The following is a 19067-nucleotide window of genomic DNA, read 5'->3' on the forward strand; positions in this document are numbered from 1 at the left end:
CAGTTGTTGAAGCATTCAGGAAATGGATATTCTTGTAAATATGTTCAGTGTATCTTATTACCAAAACAGGAGGGTTGTCAGACATGATGCAAAGCAGCTTTTAACAAAACATGAACATGTTAAACATATCAAGATTCTTTAGTCAAAATTCTGTGTCTGAATGTAAAACATTTTTTTTTTTTAGATTTCAATGATCTTGCAGAGGTCTTAAACACAAACGGGCTAAAGCCAGTTTGATTGTGTTATACAGTACACTGCAAATTTCTTATTATTTTTGTCTTGTTTTAAGTAAAAAATATCAAAAAATTCCTAAATGAAGATGCATTTTCTTGATGAGCAAATTACCCAAGAAAATAATTCTAGTTTTTAGACCAAAAATATCAAATTTAAGTGACTTTGTGTATAAAACAAGCAAAAAATCTGACAATGGGGTAAGCAAAAAATCTTGAAAATTTTTCTTAAACATTAAATTAAAAAAAAATTTGCTTACCCCATTGGCAAATTTTTTGCTTGTTTTATGCACAAAGTCAATTAAATTTGAGATTTTTTCTTATTGCGCATCAAGAAAAAACTTCTTAATTAAGAATTTTTTGATATTTTTACTGAAAACAAGACAAAAATACTAAGAAAATTTTTCTTGAAAATCATTTTTTGCAGTGTAGGATAAAATATTTTGATGAAACTATTTTGGCGCAATATGTTTTTTGTTATTTAAAGAGCGCATTAGTAATATGCACCTATAAACAGGACGACAACGCGGGTTTGCTCATCACATACATGAATGCGCAGCAGCACAAAAACACTTTTAAATAAGAAAGATTAAAGGATTGAATGTCAAAGATTATTATTGAGTCTCTTGGACATAAATGAGGAGCGATTATGAGACGTTAGAAGGCACAAAGAGCTGCTTCACCTGCAGCCTGGTAAGTAAATAAATGCTTTGCTTTAAACAAATGCATCTGTTTTAAATGTTTTTTAATGCTACCTCACGGATTTATTGTACATGATGACTCTGTACCTGTGGATATGGTCAGATGAGAAACAAGTAATGCTTAAAAAAAAAACTCATGGCGCTGTCCAAGTGCTGAAACGTGCGGAGAGCCTTTTGTAAATTCTTTATCTCCTGTTTGTTACAAATAAAGTATTTTTAGAGTACAAACCTTTTCTTAGATACTTGTAAATGATTTTTTGATGATACTGGATAGCCATACATTTAAAGCAATTAAAAGCCTGCTTTTTTACTTCCATGACTAAAAGAAAATGGGTTTTAAACATTTTAATAAAAAATATAATTTCAATACGAGTAAAAAAAAACAATTATTTAACATTAATCTTAAACTGGGGATCTTCTTCCTCCGTTAGTTTTTCAGTTTACAAAGTCCGTCATCTAAATAGGGATATAGCGCCAGCTTTTAAAGGGGATGAACGCTGAGACTCTCATTGGTTTATTGAACGTTACGCCCAAATAATCCCATTACTCATTAAAAAAATAGGACCAACCCTTTTCGACCATTTTCCCGTCGTTAAATTAGCAGAAGTGGATTCGGACACGCCCATTTAGACGTTGCGCTGTGCTCTTTAGACAATGCGCTTAGATCGTTAAAATAGGGCCTATTATATTGTCTATGTTTTGGCATAAGCCGCAAACATTTCTTCCCTCTCATTCCAACCCTATATTAAGGCATTTCGTGATATAGTTACAAAATATTTAATTGCCACAATGTTACTCTTTTTACATGTCAATGAGCACAAATGTCTTTTTTGTGTCATTTTAAGTATTGTTTTTTTATATATTTAAAGTAGATTTGGGGATTGGGTTAGGATGTCTGAAATGTAACAAAGTCATTCCCCAAGTGACAATGGTAAAAAAAATTTTTTTTTGAGAAACCAACACGAAAACAATATATATAAATTTGTGCTGAGTGAAAAAGCTCATTGATGCATGCGTGTTTAGAGTAATGTCACAGAAAAGTCTGTACACAATTATAAACTGTACCTGTTTCTATCACTTCTATTTATTTTGACATATAAATATAAAGTGCATATAGTATATAGTGATCAACTAATATTGTTATCATTGGTACAGTAACTATTAAGTAATAACAATGAAGATGACATTACAAGTATACATGATACCAGGAAACTATTTATTTTTACACTGACTTTGAAAAGAAATTTAAAAACAATAATCATCAATAATAATCAAATGCAATCCTATTGCAATCATACAGTATCCAGTTATCACCCATTAACATTATCATCAAGGTCTCTTTAAAAATCAATAAAAAGACAACAGACAAAATATGAGCATAATCAAATGCGTACACACATTTTCTAAATCTGTCAGATTCTTCTAGAAGAGGATGAAGGCATTCAGAAACAAAAGAAGCATTGAGCCGCACAGACCTGAGGCCTGAGATCTTCTCAGTTCTGGGGCCACAATATCTGTGATCAGGGAACAGAATATGGTTTAGTCCACGATAAATATTTAAACAAAAGTATATATTTCTTTACAAAATAAAAAGTAAAATATTACATGAAGTAAAAGATGAATTAAGAGTTTCTGCAGCTCAATAAGTAGAGCATTGCATTAGCGGTCCAAAAGTCATGGGCTGCGTCCAAAATCACATACTGTGACAGTACTGAATTAGATGAAGTATGTACTCATTGACCATTAAAACAGTAAGTTCTATATAGTATAAATATGGATAGTATGAATGAATTTGGACCTACTACATTTGCCATGTTAATTAATACATCACGTAAATACGTCTTCATATTTCCAATTTGGAAATATTACTCTTACCTGGCCTACTGCATTTCGCCTACTATGTAGTATGGAAGTAGGCGGTTTGGACGCAGCCATTGATTTGTTTCCAGGGACCCTACTGTAAACCTTGAAAGCACTTTATGTTGCCTTGGATTAAACCCAAATATAGAAATATGAACTTAATATTTACCCGAGTTCCCTTCAGACCAGACCAGTGGACCCATAGATATAGAAGACGTGTCATGGAAGTCAACAGATCTTCGCTCTCTCATGTGATGTCCAGGGTAACAATGCTAAAGATTGAAATGAATAATCTTAAGGTGAGCTTACATTAACTATACATGCAATGTTGTAAAATAAAAATTACTTCCTGAAGTCTGTAATGGCAGTCCCTACACTCAAAAAATGCAGGGTTATTTTCAACCAAGCAAAAATGGGAAAAAAACTGTGCCCTAATTGTCGTTATAAAGATTAAGAACAACGCCACCAACTGCTTGAAAATTAGAAATACTAATAAATGTTTTCTCCTAGTCTTAACCATCATAAGGGATGTTATGAACAAAAACATTTCATGAAGTAAACGGTAGGAGGATTAGTGAACTTACAGCTGAGCAGTCATTGTTGGTCCGGAGACAAAGGTGAACTTTACAGTGCAGGTAAACTTGTTTGGAGTCTGCAGTAAAGACAAACATCCTGGAGGAGAAACGGCTGGATGTAGAGACGCCGTTCTGCAGAAGCTTCGCTGTTTTGTCATGTGGGTTGGGACACCTGAGAATATTGATAACCAACATATCAAAACATATCATAGAAATGATGACATTTTCTGTACAAGACACAAATCATTGTCTTACTCTTCAGTGATGAGATCCCAGCGGAGAGATGACAGAGGATCGTTCACAGGTGTAGCCCAACATCTTTCAATCACAGAGGCAAACTGATCCCTGTCAACTCCATAAACACCAACTTCAACAAAAACCTCCTCATTCACCTTCACACCCACACTTCCATTGAAGGGAACTGAGAATTCAGCGTCCAGATAAGGAACCATCCTGACCTGATATGTCCCTTCACCTTGAAATGTTCTGTGTATTCGGCTGTAAAAATGTTTCATAATAAAGATGAGTTAAATAAATGTTAAATAAACCAATGTAGTCATTTTTTAGCAAAAAGCTGAAATAATTGCATTTTTGTGAACAAATTTAGTTAGAGATCAGATTCAGAATGATTATCAAAACATACACAGAGTGTAAAATCAATAAATAACTTTTTGCTTAATTTTTTCTCTTAATTGACGAAATTACTCGTCAATGGCAGGGAAAGAGTTAAATTAAGTGAGCACTACCTCTCCAGAGGGTTGATGTCCATTGAGACTGTTTGGGTTTGGTGGTAGATACAGCTGAAAGACAGCTTCAGACCTCTCTCTCTGCTGATGACACCTTCAGATGGGCCTGGCTGTCCCGTGATAAAATTCTCATAGATGAAGTGAGTACCATTGGCCTGTGGAGCAGAGATATTTTTGCTTTGCTTTTTTGTATTGGTTGAGAATAACACTAGCCATACCCGAATCCTGGGTTTGATTCCCAGGGAATGCCTGTAAATGTCTCCTTTGGTTAAAAATAATGCCTAGTGTGGTGGAAGTAATAGGCTGCGTCCGAAATCACATACTGTACAGTACGTACGTACTTAATGAGATGAAGTACCTACTTACTGACCGTTAAAAACAGTAGGTACTGTATAGTATGAATTCTGGTAGTATGAATGAGATTCGGACATACTACATCCGCCATGTTCATACGTCATGTCATTCCAGCGCGGAAACAGCTGAATGCCTCTTCTACTACTTTGGATAACTCCTCTCCCAGGGCATCATGGGATAATGAAGTGTCCGTTATATACACACTTCAAAATCTAACCTGAAGGAGTATGTCTATGGGGACATTTTGCCTACTGTTTTTGGAATACTATAAATCGGACATACTACTTGCCTCGCCTACTGCTTTTCGCCTGCTAAAGTATTGAAGTAGGTGGTTTTGGATGCAGCAATAGTAAACCTACAGTACATTAGTCGACGTGATGTTTGGAACGACTAATCGCAATCGCAAGAGGAAGAAGTCGCATAGGTTAGAGGGGTGGTGATTTTGTCGATTTTATTGTTTTATACTGTTGCCTGATGTCTACTTATGATGTCCGCGTGGTTTTTACATTCAAAAACATCAAAAACAATAAGTAATAGGCTATTTTGTAACATGGATTAGTGGCTCTCTGGAGAAATGGTTCGTTTGAAGGGGCGGGCCGCATTGAAGACCTGGACGTAAACACCCACTGCTATGATTGGACGGCTTCATTCCCCGTCATTACATGTGGGCAAATGTTTTAAAAACATTAATGTGATAAAAATAGCAGCCGAACACAAATATGTTTGAGCCACAAAAGATTCTGGGTGCTAAATATGATACACATAAATGACAATACGTATATTAAAGTAGAAACAAAACTCGACGTGACTAAATTACCCTATACAACACAGTAAGCGCGCATCAGAATCTAAACTGCGGCTAATAAATCCTTATCAATAACTTTGTATATTTCGATTGTGCTTGTGAAGTTGCTTTAACATTCACGTAATGTTAAATACCACAGTTATATGATAAAAAATAAGCTTTGTTGAGTGTTTGATCTTTCAAACGTAACTTGCCTAAATTACCGTATACAACACAGTAAACGGGCATTAGAATCTAAACTGCGACTGATAAATCCTTCCTTATAACTAACTTTGTATATTTCTACCTTTAAATTACAGTCGTATTGTTAAGTGTTGTACCTTTATTAATCGTTTAATGTTTTTAGTAAATTAAAACAGTTTAAAAAAACGTGTTTAGACACGGATGTTACAACAGGACATATCAAGCAATCTCTTCTAACAAAGCAATAGTGAAACGCAGTAACTTAAATAAAGTGAAATGTCTTACTGTGTAGAATGCTGTGTCATTGTTGTCAGATCCAATATAAGTGGTGCTTTTAATCACAGTCTCTCTGCAAATCCAGCATCGACTTCTTTACAAATGAATCCGTGTACACAAAGTTAACAAACACTCCCCACACGAGCTGGAACTTCTTAAAAAGCAAACTTTTTCCACGCATTTAATGTTATGTTCCAAGCCTCCGAATTAAAGTATTTAGTTTCTGTGTTGTTCCCACGCGGTTCTTCCACAACCGAAAATGCGTTTCCAGTCTATCATAACAGATCACCACGTCAAAATAAAAGTCTCTCAGAAAAAATGTATTTAAAAGTCATTTTGGTTACATTTGTCAATCTTTAAAGACACATTTACTTGTTGAGACACACGTGTGTCACGCGAAGCTGTGGGCGGGGCTACAAAAGTGGTCCTTGTATTTGGCTATGGGGCGGTGCTTCAATTCTACTTTGACGTCATAGATTTCCGAATTCCACACTGGCTTGTTTTACTGGCTTGGTGCCAAAAACTGTTATATTTCAGTAGCACAGACGTTTTCAGTTCTGAAACTTGCAGGATGTTCATTTAAGTATGATGACCTCTTATATAACAAATTATCAAGTTAAAATTGAGTATTTGATTCACCGCTCCTTTAATGAAAACGCGATCATTTTCGTAATAGCCTTTAGTCGACATTTAGGAAATAATGGCAGCACGCTGGCTCCATGCTGGTAGGTAAGATTGGTAAGTTTTCCATAGTAGTGTACTTGGTGAATCTTACCACAAGACTTGTACCACAGATGTGATCATTGTTATCAAATCTGAACTTCAGTCTGCCATTCTGGACAGTTCCTTTACAGCTGGGGTCATTCAGGTGTAAGAGATCAGATGGAAAACCGGCTTCAAAGACCTGACAACGAGACAAAGACACGAACCCAGAGCTGTTTTCACACATCTCATAGACATCTGAGGAGTAAAACACAAACAGATTATCGACATCGATTAAATAGAAACAATTCATTCATTGCATGTTTGTTATAAGTTTATAATGGAGTAAAACAAACCGAAATTGCCAGGGTCAGATGTGGGGTGATCTTCGTTACAGAAACAGCCGTAAACACCATTCTGTTCTCCACACCACTCATCCTCAGTACAGTTAAGTTCAAAGCAGGGATCTCTCACAGCTAAAACAACAGAAAATGAGTCAGAATTTGGGTGCAATGGGGGGTCAATCCCTCAGATCAACATGAATGTGATAGGGATTTATTTAATAAAATATGCTATTTACAAAATAAAAATTCCTCTGGCAAAAAAATAAGTTTTTTTGGCTATTGACAAATTTTCCATCAGATGTAGCCATCAAGCCAAATATTGAATTCATAAAATGAAATCAGAACATTTATGTATACAAGTTGAGTCATAATAAATAAAGTGAAATTACACAGGGTATAAAAATTAAACACATGAAGATAACAAGGTGCAAATTGGCATAGAAAGCCAGGAGATCACCTGAAATCTGTCTGTATTAAGAGAGAAACCCTGCCCCCTATCAGTACCAATTGATATCAGCTGCTCTGGTCCTAATTGATGGCCTATAAACTCCTCTCATTACCCAGGAGGCACACAGGAAAGACTTTGTGATGGAGAAAAGCAAAGAACTCTCTCAAGATCTTTGTAATCTTATCGTTGAAAAGCATTTTGTGGGAATGGTTATAGGTGCATTTCCAGAAAGACTTCATGATGGGTAAAAGCAAAGAACTCTCTTAAGATCTTCGTAATCTCATCGTTGAATGGGGGAATGGTTATAGGCACATTTCCAGAATGCTGAAGGTTCCTGTGAGCACTGTGGGGGCCATTATCTGGAGTTGGAAAGAGCATCACTTCACCATAAACCAGCCACGATAAGGTGCTCCACATAAGGCCCTTGTCCGAGGAGTACAAAGAATAAACAGGAGAGTTCTCAAGAGCCAAGAACCACTCGGGCAGAACTTCAGGAAGACCTTGCATCAGCAGTTACTGCTGTTTCAAAGAAAGCTATAAGCATTGCACTGAACCGCCATGGCATCCATGCATGCTCACCACGCAAGACTCCATAGCTGAACAAAATGCATGTAAGAATGGGCCAGAATCAATCCTGGGCAATGCAGACGACTGGTCTCTCCATAATAAAAGAGGTGTCTAAAAGTTGTAATCACCAACAAAGGCTTTTCTACAAACTATTAAATAAAGTGTGTTCAATACTTATTCTTTGTGTCATTTCACTTTATTTATTATGACGCAACTTGTATACTTAATGTTCTGATTTCTTTGTGTGAATTCAATATTTGGCTTGATGGCGACATCTGGTGGAAATTTTGTCAATAGCCGACTTAGAAATCCGCTTACCGATAAAAATGCTGATGTGTGAAATACTTATGCTGTATGCTAAATACATTTTGTACAAAGTAAAGCTTAATTAAATATTTTTTTTGAATTTGAAAATATATTTAGTTTTAACCTTTATATATGAGAATATATTTCAAAATGTATTTCAGAGGCAACAAATTAATTTCTAATTGTAGAAACCATACAGCTAAAAATATATTTTTCCTGGCTAAAATATATAAGTTTGAATAAAAATGTAGAAAGTATACAAATAAAATGTATACGTTTGGAAAAAATATAAAATTATAAGTATATTTTTGCAGTTGAAAATGTATTTAATTTTAACCTTTTCAAACCTGTTATGTTTACAGGTTTGTAACATACAACATTGTCTTCTAAAACTAGGTGAAATGTATTTATTTCATGGGTGAGCACCATTGAGCCAAAGTGGGTAATAAGTGCCACACATGCCATAATTTACACATGACTCTGGCATCTGAGCATTCCTGCCATTGATGAAAAGTCTGTACCATCCATTGCAGTTCACATTATAATCACACATTACACCAAAGAAACTATTATAATAGGGATTGTTGGTGGCTCTCCAAGGCTCATCCAGACCTGTGTAGTTGTAGCAGGGGTCAATGCTCGGAGTGGAGATAGAAACTGTTATGGGAAACATATAAAAGATGCTTATTTATAAAATGGACAATTAAAACCCCAAAATAATGCAGAATTCGATAAAACTATTAACATTTTGTATCAGACATCATTTTATATCTGTAAAAAGTTTCATTATAGCAAGATTGCAAGATAACAAAATTGTACCTGCACAATATGAAGGGACAGGTATTGATAGATATGGCTTTCTGAGTTTGTAGACATAATAATTTTCAGGACAAGCTTTGACTTGGACCGGGTTGGATCTTTAGTAACCACACTGTTCATACCTGTCACAGGTCGGAGCGGACCACAGATGTCGTGAGTCTCGCCCCTCCCTAGTTTCCACCTTGAGGAGGTCCCAAGAGCACCCCAATGACCAGACACACAGAGAGAGCGTAAGTAAAAGTTAAAACAAACTTTATTAAATTATTTAAAAGGTTTATAGGGATGGGGAAGGGGAGGCTAAAATCCAACTCTCCAGCCGGAGAGTAACAGTCTCGAGTCAATTGGACTCCGTCGCGGGAAATCTCAGGTGGGTCCTTCACTCCTCTTTGCTCTGTTCGTGCGACGACAATCAGTTTGTTCACAATGTGCCCTTCGTTCTGGCTTGCAGGGAGACTGTCCAGGGCCCTCTCCTTTCCTGGACGTAAAGGATGCAGATGGTAAGTATCACAATTTTGAATGCAAGATTGGTACCTGCTGCTACACGTGGCGAGCTCCGGGGCGGCCCAGCGGTTGGAACTCCTGACCGTCCAGATACAGGTGGGGCTGCACGATGGCTGCTGGGATCTGACTTGAACCGTACTGGTAGGTGTACGGAGGGCTTCCGCTGCTTGGTGTCACTGGGTGACAGGTCGACGTACGGGTAGGCACTTCAGAGGGGTCCGCATGATCTGCATTGGAGCATACAGGTAAGTAAAACAGGACAATGCACTGGCTGGGGCTTTAGGCATACAGTGAGTACAAGGAAGGGCCACTGGGTTTTCACTTGGGGGTACAGGTAAGGGGGTACTTCCCTCGCTAACTGTTCCTGGCTCACCCACAACTCCTCTCCATGGTGGGGCCGCTCACACACTATGCCACAACTCACAAAAGACTCACTGGTTTTGTCATACTCATAGGATAATGTGGCTGAAACAGTGATTTGGGGTACTCACACTGTTGTTGACACAATGTCTTTTTCCTCTCTCTTCCAGCTACTGGATAGTTACACTGCTGCCGTGTGATCTTCTCTGAACGGCTTCCTTCGGCAGTGCTTCCGGTGAGTTTTCCTGTTTACAATCACTCAAAGCTTGTTACACATTTACATCGATCGTTTCACAGATAGGTATTGATCTAGATATACTCAGCCCAGTCTCTGTTCCTGCCAAATCCTTATTCTTTCTGGACATCCTGGTACCACAATCTGGCAGATCCCCTCGTCTAGCCCCGGGTCTCTGATAGTTCTGCACAGTACTCCGTCTCTCAACTTGAGCTTCGTCCATTGCCCCAGCAACTTTCTTCCTATACCAACTTGGGCTTGCCTTTCTGCCGTTGTTGGCCTTCGGCCCTGTTCCAGCCATTGACTCAGGGTCCTCACCTCTCTGTCTCCCTGCTGCCGTTCCCTCCAGCGGCAGGGGTCCCATCCCCAGCTTACGGGCACCACCTCTCGTTGACCCCCGGGCGCTTCCACAACGCCTACCATGTACCTCTCCTCTTCTTGGTCTGACACAAGTTCAGATGGACTCCTCGAACTCCCCGCCTCCGGGAGTCGGGACAGGGCGTCGGCGTTGGTATGCTCTCGCCCAGGCCGATACTGGAGCTGATAATCATAATTCGCTAGCTGGGCCGCCCACCGCTGCTCCACAGCCCCCAACTTCGCTGTCTGTAGGTGCACAAGTGGGTTATTATTATCGGTGATCACTGTTACCTGAGCGCCCCATAGGTAGTCCTTAAATTTTTCACTGAGTGCCCACTTTAATGCCAAAAACTCTAGTTTGAAGGAACTATAATTGGCATCGTTCCTCTCAGTGGGATGAAGGCTCTGACTAGTGTACACAATGACACGTTCCACCCCCTCCTGTCGTTGGGCTAACACTGCCTCCAACCCGAGGTTGCTGGCATCTGTGTAGAGATCAAAAGGTTCACTGTAATCAGCATAGGCTAAGATCGGGGCTTGCAACAATTCTTGCTTCAGCCGTTGAAAAGCAGTCTCGCACTCAGGGCCCCATGTAATGGCAGGGGATCCACGGCCTCGAGGGCTTCCCGTCCCAGACAGCAGTTGGTTCAGGGGCTTTGTGATCTTGGAAAAGTCTTTAATAAACCATCGATGGTATCCTACAAAGCCCAAGAAAGATCTAACTTGCCTCACTGTCTTTGGGGCACTCCATTCTCGTACCGCTGATACCTTTTCCGGGTCCACAGAAACTCACACAGTAGCCTAGAAACTTGACCTCTCTCCGCAGCAGGTGGCACTTGTCTGGTTGGAGCTTCAACCCGTACCTCTCCATCGCCTGGAAGACCTTCTCGAGATGTTGCAGATGGGATTCAACGTCTGGGGAATAGACAATTACATCATCAAGATATACTAGTGTTGACTCCATCAACTGACCTCCCAAACACCGCTGTATGAGCCGCTGGAATGTGGCGGGAGCATTGCAAAGGCCAATGGGCATCCGGTCCCATTCAAAAAGACCAAACGGGGTCGTGAAGGCGGTCTTTTCCCAGTCTACCTCTTCCACCTGCACCTGCCAGTATCCACTGGCCAAATCCAGCATGGAGTACCAAGCTGATTGTGTTAAGCTGGCGAGTGAGTCCTCAATCCTAGGCAAAGAAAATGCGTCCTTCTTAGTAACCTGGTTCAATTTTCGGTAGTCGACACAGAACCTCCAGGCCCCTGTCTTTTTCTGCACCAGTACAATAGGAGCCGCCCACGGGCTGCTGCTTTCTCGGATGATCCCTTGGTCTAGCATACCTTGCAGCAGTGTACGCCCAGTGTATAGGGCGATATCTCTCAAGACCGGGTCCCGCCCTTCAGTGGGGAACCGATGCTTCACTACGTTTGTACATCCGTAGTCTTCGTCGTGGGCAGAGAAGACATGCTGCCATTTCATTAGAAGTTCCTGTAGCTTACGTGTCTGTGCCTGCTCCAACTCCCCTCCTCATAGGGATTCGCCAAATAGATGGCTGGGCATCCCCTCCCCAGCCTTCTTTAACGGCGAGTCCACTTGAGTCAGGGCCACCTCAACCACCTTTCTTCTCGCACTTGATGGGGCTCAACCATCGTCACTCTTGCCAATCGTTGGTGTTTATGTCGATGTATAGTGTAGGGTTTCTCATTCCGTACCTTTACCGGTCCTCGTCGGACCACCGGCAGACCTTGGGCCACTTCTACGTGCTGGCAATCCACATGGGGTTCTACCAGTACCCAGCCTTCTGGTCCGTGTTCTTGTTGGGGGACCCTTACCCATACTTCCAAATCCGCTAGTATGTATCCAATATAGGGAATTTCTAACCCATTTGCTCCTTTCAGGGTGAGCCAGGGGGCCTCTGTTCCTTGCATGCTCCATTTCCCAAACAGCTCTTGTGACAGACTCTCAGAAAATAGGGTGACTTGTGATCCAGTATCAACGAGACATTGTACCTTGATGCCGCACACCTGGACCTCCACCACAGGGCTATGCCCAATCATCCTGTCCTTCGAGCCAGTTTCTAGAGACAGGTCATCTAAGGAGGTCCTGACCACATGACCCACTGTGGCCGGTCAACCTAAAAACCCCCCTCCGAACCTCTTTGGGGACCACACTGTCAACTGTAGTGGCCAGGTTCTCCGCAACGGTTACAAATAGGTCGCCCCTGCTCAACCCACTCGAATCGAGGGCGGGTAGGCTGGCTAGGTCGCCTTCCTGGGTCTTGGCCGCCGTCCGAATACACTCGTTCTCGAGGGGCAGACCTTACCTCTTGCCTTGAGGTGCAGAGTCACAGCTCCTCCAAAAGTGTCTTGGACAGCTCAGTCATTTGTTCACGGACATCTTTGAGGAGTTACAACTTCAGGGCCTGCTTCCAGTCTGCTGTTTCAGGGACAACTGTTCAAGAGGTCGCCAGCGGCATATAGATGAAGATGGTCACTTCGACAGCCTCAATGCTCAATTTCTTCACAGGATTCCATCCGGCCTGAAAGGGGGTTTCTGACGACACGGACACAGCACGACACTGCAGTTTCCAGGTGTACACACACAGCAAAGGAAAAGACTTACTACACTCCACACACTCTTTGTGAAATAGGGTCAGAACCACATCTGACCGGAGACTAGTCCTGGGATCGTTGAGGCACTGGTGCAACGAGTAGTCGGATGTAAACGTCGCCGCTACGACACTTCAGCGTCTTCCCTCGCTAACTGTTCCCGGCTTACCCACAACTCCTCTCCATGGGGGGGCCACTCACACACTATGCCACAACTCACAAAAGACTCACTGGTTTGTCATACTCATAGGATTATGTGGCTGAAACAGTGATTTGGGGTACTCACACTGTTGTTGACACGAGGTCTTTTTCCTCTCTCTTCCAGCTACTGGAAAGTTACACTGCTGCCGTGTGATCTTCTCTGAAATGCCTCCTTCGGCAGTGCTTCCGGTGAGTTTTCCTGTTTACAATCACTCAAAGCTTGTTACACATTTCCATCAATCGTTTCACAGATAGGTATTGATCTAGATATACTCAGCCTAGTCTCTGTTCCTGCCAAATCCTTATTCTTTCTTCGCCCAGCCAACAATATCCTCCGCTTTCTGTCCACTGCACTCACCCAAACATTCCGACTCACCCGCCGTAACGACTAGAATAAACTGCAACATCTGAGGTTTCCGAGGCTCTCTTTATACTCCTCCTCTTCCTCACATTGCCCAATCTGCGAATGCCACGCTCATCTGTGCACCTGCAATTGATAAAGCCCTGATTTGTTTGCCTGGAGTCCCCGGAAGTGGCCGGTGTTTGGGGATTATGGTCTGGGCGGAACTAATCTCCATCACTAATAGTTCCTTAAAAAGTCACTCCGTGACATACCGACTGCCAAAAACTTCACGTGTAACAACTCCATCTTCTAGCTGAGGGTGAGGACCACCAAGCCACAGAGAACTGAAACCTCCACATGACATGTATCCTGCACACCACTCAGGTATCTGAGCATCGGATCCATCAAGAAAGAGTCGATACCAGCCGTCCCATTCAACACGTGTGTCATCGTGTCCAGATGCATTTCCATTTGAATACATAAGTGCACTTCTTCAATAGTCGTCTAGAATGTTGTAGTTATAGCATGGATCGTAATATGTGTCATTGGAAATTGATAAAAAATAAAATAAAACTTTTTTGAGCAATAGCAGGCAACTGCAGGATCTCTTAAACCTAAATTAAATTAAATCCTAATTTCTAATTCTATAATCGAATGACTTCAGGACTTCAGTCTCCTTAATAAAGCTCAAGATGTGTTTCGTGCCAAGAGAGCTTCAAGAAGACATTTAGTTCGGAAAATTGTTTTGTTTTTAATTTTGTGTACATATTTCCTGTATTTCTGTTTGTATCTTAATAAAGAGTGAAAAATAAATATGGATGGACATTAAAACTTTGCTAAAACAACAAAGCTGGTGATGGTGGCCTAAAACTTTTTCACAGTACTGTATATATATATATTTGCAGTATAGGGTATTATCTTTATATGTGAATATTAAGCTAAAAATAGTATTTTTTTATGAAGGAAAGTCTGTTCAGGAAATAATATTCCGATTGTCTGTTTAAGCATGCTCCACCACCCTAAGATTATGTTATGTTTCCTTCTCTAAATTTTTAAATTGAAAAAAGTCAATTTACTTGTTCTTGTTGTTGTTGTTGCTGTTGTTGTTGTTGTTGTTGTTGCTGCTGCTGCTGTTGTTGTTGTTGTTGTTGTTGTTGTTGCTGCTGCTGTTGTTGTTGTTGTTGTTGCTGCTGCTGTTGTTGTTGTTGTTGTTGTTGCTGCTGTTGCTTCTGAGATAAGAAAACATTTTACATAAAATCAATATCAAAAAAGTACAAAGTTGATCAGAATGAACATCAGTAAAACATACAAACGAACGATAAACGATAAAAAAAAAAAAAAAACTTTTTTGTATTTTAGACACTTGTTAACAGGATTTTCCCAAGATGTGACCATGGATCGACATTTTGGTCCTGGATCAAAGTTTTAATCAAAGAAACCCCAAATTACCTTTAACTAGGGTGACCAGATTTCTCAGAGTGGACAGACAAAGGACCCACAGACCCACAACTCCCAATGAACACAAACAAGTAGTTTACACTTGATAATATTATTAACTATGTAAAAAAATATGTAGACTTATATAAAATTGCAGATTTAGTGCGAGCAGAAGAAAATTTTGGATCATACAATTTCTTAATTAATTTTGCAGTGCAGTCAGCTGACCAAAACTGTGCCCATGAATAACAGAATGATATGCAAAAATTCACTGACATTTGGAATAGCACACTTACTTTTAGCAGTGTCCATGTGTTTTTTTGTGTGCATTTGCTGCGTAATGTCGGCGCGGCCTCCGTGAGCAATGGAAAAGCGAGCCCCGCAAATGTTGCATCTTAATTTGCTTGCATCTGATAGTGACTCTCTTTTGAGAAATTTAAACTATTTTTGAAGATCCTCATTAAATATACACGCATGCTTCTTTGACATCTTTGCACCCGAGTCAAGCTCCTCCGTGCTCTCTACTACACTTAACTGCAGGTGACGTCGGATTCCGCTCACCAACATCAAGTTGATTTAGGGAATTGTGATTGGATGGTACTTTTGTTCTCTAAAATATACTATAATGCGATTTGCTTTTACTTTTTATTTTTATAGGGCTATTTTCATATGAGAGGAGACTTCAAGTACTCACGCTATCACTCAGCAAAAAAATAAATAAAAATAAAACAATAATTATTATTATTAATGAAATACAGGACAAAATATGATTTTTTCATAATAAGTCGGGACACTAAAATTAGAGTTGAAATACGGGACTGTCCTGGGAAAAACGGGACGTCTGGTCACCCTACCTTTAACTCAAACCCTAACCATTTTTACCCCTCAAATTAGTGTAAAATAATAGTTTGAGAATATTTTTTTAAAAGGCCCTAACCCAATTCTAAATCTAACAATCTGTTAACTAATCCAGAAAACAGCATGAGGCGCGAGTTTTATATCAGACAGAAATCTTTTTGATTGGTTTATTGTAAAATTGGGATAAATAATGGAAAGTATTGCTTTGTGGCAGCGTAGCACAAGAATTTTAAATTCATGTAGAATTTTAAGTTTAACCAAAACCAGGGGATCCCCAAATTTATATTGTTGTGCTTTATAGGGGGTAAGGCCACCCCAGACCCCTCAATTCGAACATTGGCCTACCTACTAAAACCATTGCCAGATTGCAATTAATCCAGTTGTTCACATGCATATCATTCCCATTCTGTTTCAGTTACAGTGGTCGTCCATCTCATCCCATCCCATTATTTGGATCAAAATATTTTTGGGGATCGTTTAGAGCCCTTTGAAGCTACATTGAAACTTTGCCATTTTAAACTGCACTGAAACTGTAAACTACTATATGGAGAAAAATCATGGAATGTTTTTCTCAAAAAACTCAATTTCTTCTCGACTGAACAAAGAAAGACATACAATTGTTGGATGACCTGTGGGTGAGTAAATTATCTGAATTTTTTATGACATGTTAATGTTTTAAATAATGTTTCATGACTCATTAACTCTTTCCTCCCATTGACGAGTTATCTCATTTCAATTAAGAGGAACAATTTGCATGAAAAAATCTGTTCCTGATCACTTTATATGGTAATCTGTAATACAACGATTATCCACTACCAATTTATAAAAAATGAAAGCAAAAAATTATTTACTAATTTTAAACTCTGTATGTTTTGATAATCGTTCTGATTCTGATCTCTAACATAATTCCTTCACAAAAATGCAATTATTTCAGATTTTTGAAAAATATTCATATTTAACAGTTTATAAGCAGTGAAAAAAATATAGATAGGATGAAATGTTTTATTCCCCGTTTTGTTTGTTTGTTTGAGAGTGGAGGGTGTGTTCTTTCATTTAATATAATTGTATGTTTATATATTTTTAGAAGAAAATTTTCCTGTAAGGGATTTGTGAAACTTTTGAAAAAAGCCTGGAGGGGAATGAGTTAACGAAGATCAACAATTATTCTGCCAGCATAAACTTACTCAATGTTGTGATGGATCCATTAATTGAAGTTGGAATTGTAGGGGAAACTACCTCAGATATAGTGTTGATATCTACAAACAAAGAACAAAATTTAAAACACTACTTCAAGTATTTCGAACACTTACAATACTCAAATTAACCATACCTGTGCAATATCCTGTACAGTAGTCTGGATGTGGCTGTGGCAATTCATAGACATAGTAACCTCCTGGGCAAGCTTTGACTCTGATGGGTATTAACGAATATAAGCAGCACTCTACCATTGAGTCCCCACAGACCTCTCGGGTCACCACTCCATCCTCAATGTGAGGGTGAGGGCCATTTAGCCACAGACCGTACTGTGTGTTACAGGCCCCAGAATTAACACAGTTCTCTGCCATTCTGATGTTCATCCCATTGTGGTAAAGTCTGTACCAGCCACTCCAGGAGAAAGTCCCATCACAAATGTACAATCCTGCTTCATTCGAGGCTCTCCAGGGACGATCCAGAGGTTTGTAGTTGTAACAAGGATCATTGTCGATGCTGTTGAACGCAACTGTTACAAAGAAGTGTTTGTTAGTTAAATTTGATGTAATGTTTACATAACCATGTCATTTATACAAACATCTGTACCTGCACAGTATGAGGGTCGAGAGATGGACATATCAGGTTTGACAAATTTATAGACATAATAATCTCCAGGGCAAGCTTTGACTTGAATGGGATGTGTTCTGTCAGCACCGCACATGAAAAAGGACCACATAATAGTTCCCACGACTTCACGGGTCACCTCGCCATCCTCGATTCGTGGATGAGAACCACTGAGATAAAGTCCAGTTTCACCTCCACATCCTGTGTAAGTTGTACACACCTCAGACATCTGAGCACTTTGTCCATTCAAAAACAGACGATACCAGCCATTCCACTCAACCAGCCGGTCATCATTTCCCAAGTTATTGGATTGGGTTTGGTGTATGTCTCTCCAATAGTCATCAAGCATATTGTAATTCAAGCATGGGTCACTGGATGTCACTGTTTTTTTAGAAAAAACAAACAAAAGTGAATTTTTTTGCTTACAGATTGGCACAAATTTATCATACTGAATTACCAGCTCAACCTGTTCTGTAGTGCCAAATGCATTTAATAACAAATGAATAAAGCATAAAGATTTGATTTCTAGAGATTCTAGAGCACTATGGAAGCCAATGGTTACAATTACCTGCGTGTTCCCCATCATTTATCAAAATATCTTATTTTGTATTCATCAGAAAAAGTAATTCATACAGGTTTACAACCACACGAGGATGAGAAAACGAAATAATTTTCTTTTTTGCGTGAACCATCCCTTTAAACATTACTTAAGCCAGATGTCCATCGTACAATTTGGCCATCTGAGATGACTTGTTGAGCATCTTTGACCACAATCTCAAATTATTACTGTATGTCAGGTCAGTGTGTTTAAGGTCTTTATGTTTACATCAATGCATCTGGCAGATGCTTTTATCCAGATCGACTTATCTGGGGCTCACACTACAGGAATTTCAGCCCTAAGATTTCCCCCTCCCGACAATCCAAGAAAAAATCTGTTCCATTGATCGGTTCCAGGGGAGGCAGTTGCTCAGTGGTTCATGTAGGTTGTCACCGGAAGGTTGGTGGTCCGATCCCTGGCTCCACCGGACCAAGTGTCGAGGTGTCCTTCAGGGGTCCGCGATCCGCCTTCATTGCGGATCCGTCACTGCGCGCAAGTGGACACCGACACGGGTCCGTTTCGCAGGTCCGTTCCGGAAGCCGCGATACCTCCGCGGCTGATCCGCCACAGAGTCCTTTTGCTGTGTGGGTTGTTAACAGGATTTTCCCAAGATGTGACCATGGATCAACATTTTTTTGGTCCTGGATCAAAGTTTTAGTCAAAGAAACCCCAAATTACCTTTAACTCAAACCCTAACCATTGTTTACCCTCAAATTAGTGTAAAATAATAGTTTGAGAATATTTTTTTAAAAGGCCCTAACCCAATTCTAAATCTAACAATCTGTTAACTCTTTCACCGCCATTGACAAGATATCTCGTCAAGTAAGAGAAAACGCTTCCCC

The 19067-nt window shown here is 39.9% G+C and overlaps 1 protein-coding gene across 2 annotated transcripts in view; it reads right to left on the minus strand.

Annotated features, from left to right (window-relative positions):
- Positions 1 to 2122: 2122 nt before the first annotated feature.
- Positions 2123 to 19067, minus strand: part of LOC135744447 (uncharacterized) — a 47947-nt gene continuing 31002 nt past the window's right edge. For both annotated transcript variants that reach the window (XM_073815089.1, XM_073815088.1), the window contains 11 exons: positions 17610 to 18008; positions 17143 to 17532; positions 16997 to 17068; positions 14594 to 14746; positions 6789 to 6908; positions 6506 to 6690; positions 4113 to 4267; positions 3622 to 3864; positions 3376 to 3538; positions 2961 to 3063; positions 2123 to 2445 (listed from right to left, as the gene is read on the minus strand). In XM_073815089.1, the coding sequence (XP_073671190.1) occupies positions 2354 to 2445; positions 2961 to 3063; positions 3376 to 3538; positions 3622 to 3864; positions 4113 to 4267; positions 6506 to 6690; positions 6789 to 6908; positions 14594 to 14746; positions 16997 to 17068; positions 17143 to 17532; positions 17610 to 18008 (2075 nt within the window). In that variant the 3' untranslated portion in view covers positions 2123 to 2353. The remainder of the gene's footprint in view (positions 2446 to 2960; positions 3064 to 3375; positions 3539 to 3621; positions 3865 to 4112; positions 4268 to 6505; positions 6691 to 6788; positions 6909 to 14593; positions 14747 to 16996; positions 17069 to 17142; positions 17533 to 17609; positions 18009 to 19067) is intronic.

The sequence above is a fragment of the Paramisgurnus dabryanus genome, chromosome 1 (genome assembly GCF_030506205.2).
Source record: "Paramisgurnus dabryanus chromosome 1, PD_genome_1.1, whole genome shotgun sequence".
NCBI lineage: Eukaryota > Metazoa > Chordata > Actinopteri > Cypriniformes > Cobitidae > Paramisgurnus > Paramisgurnus dabryanus.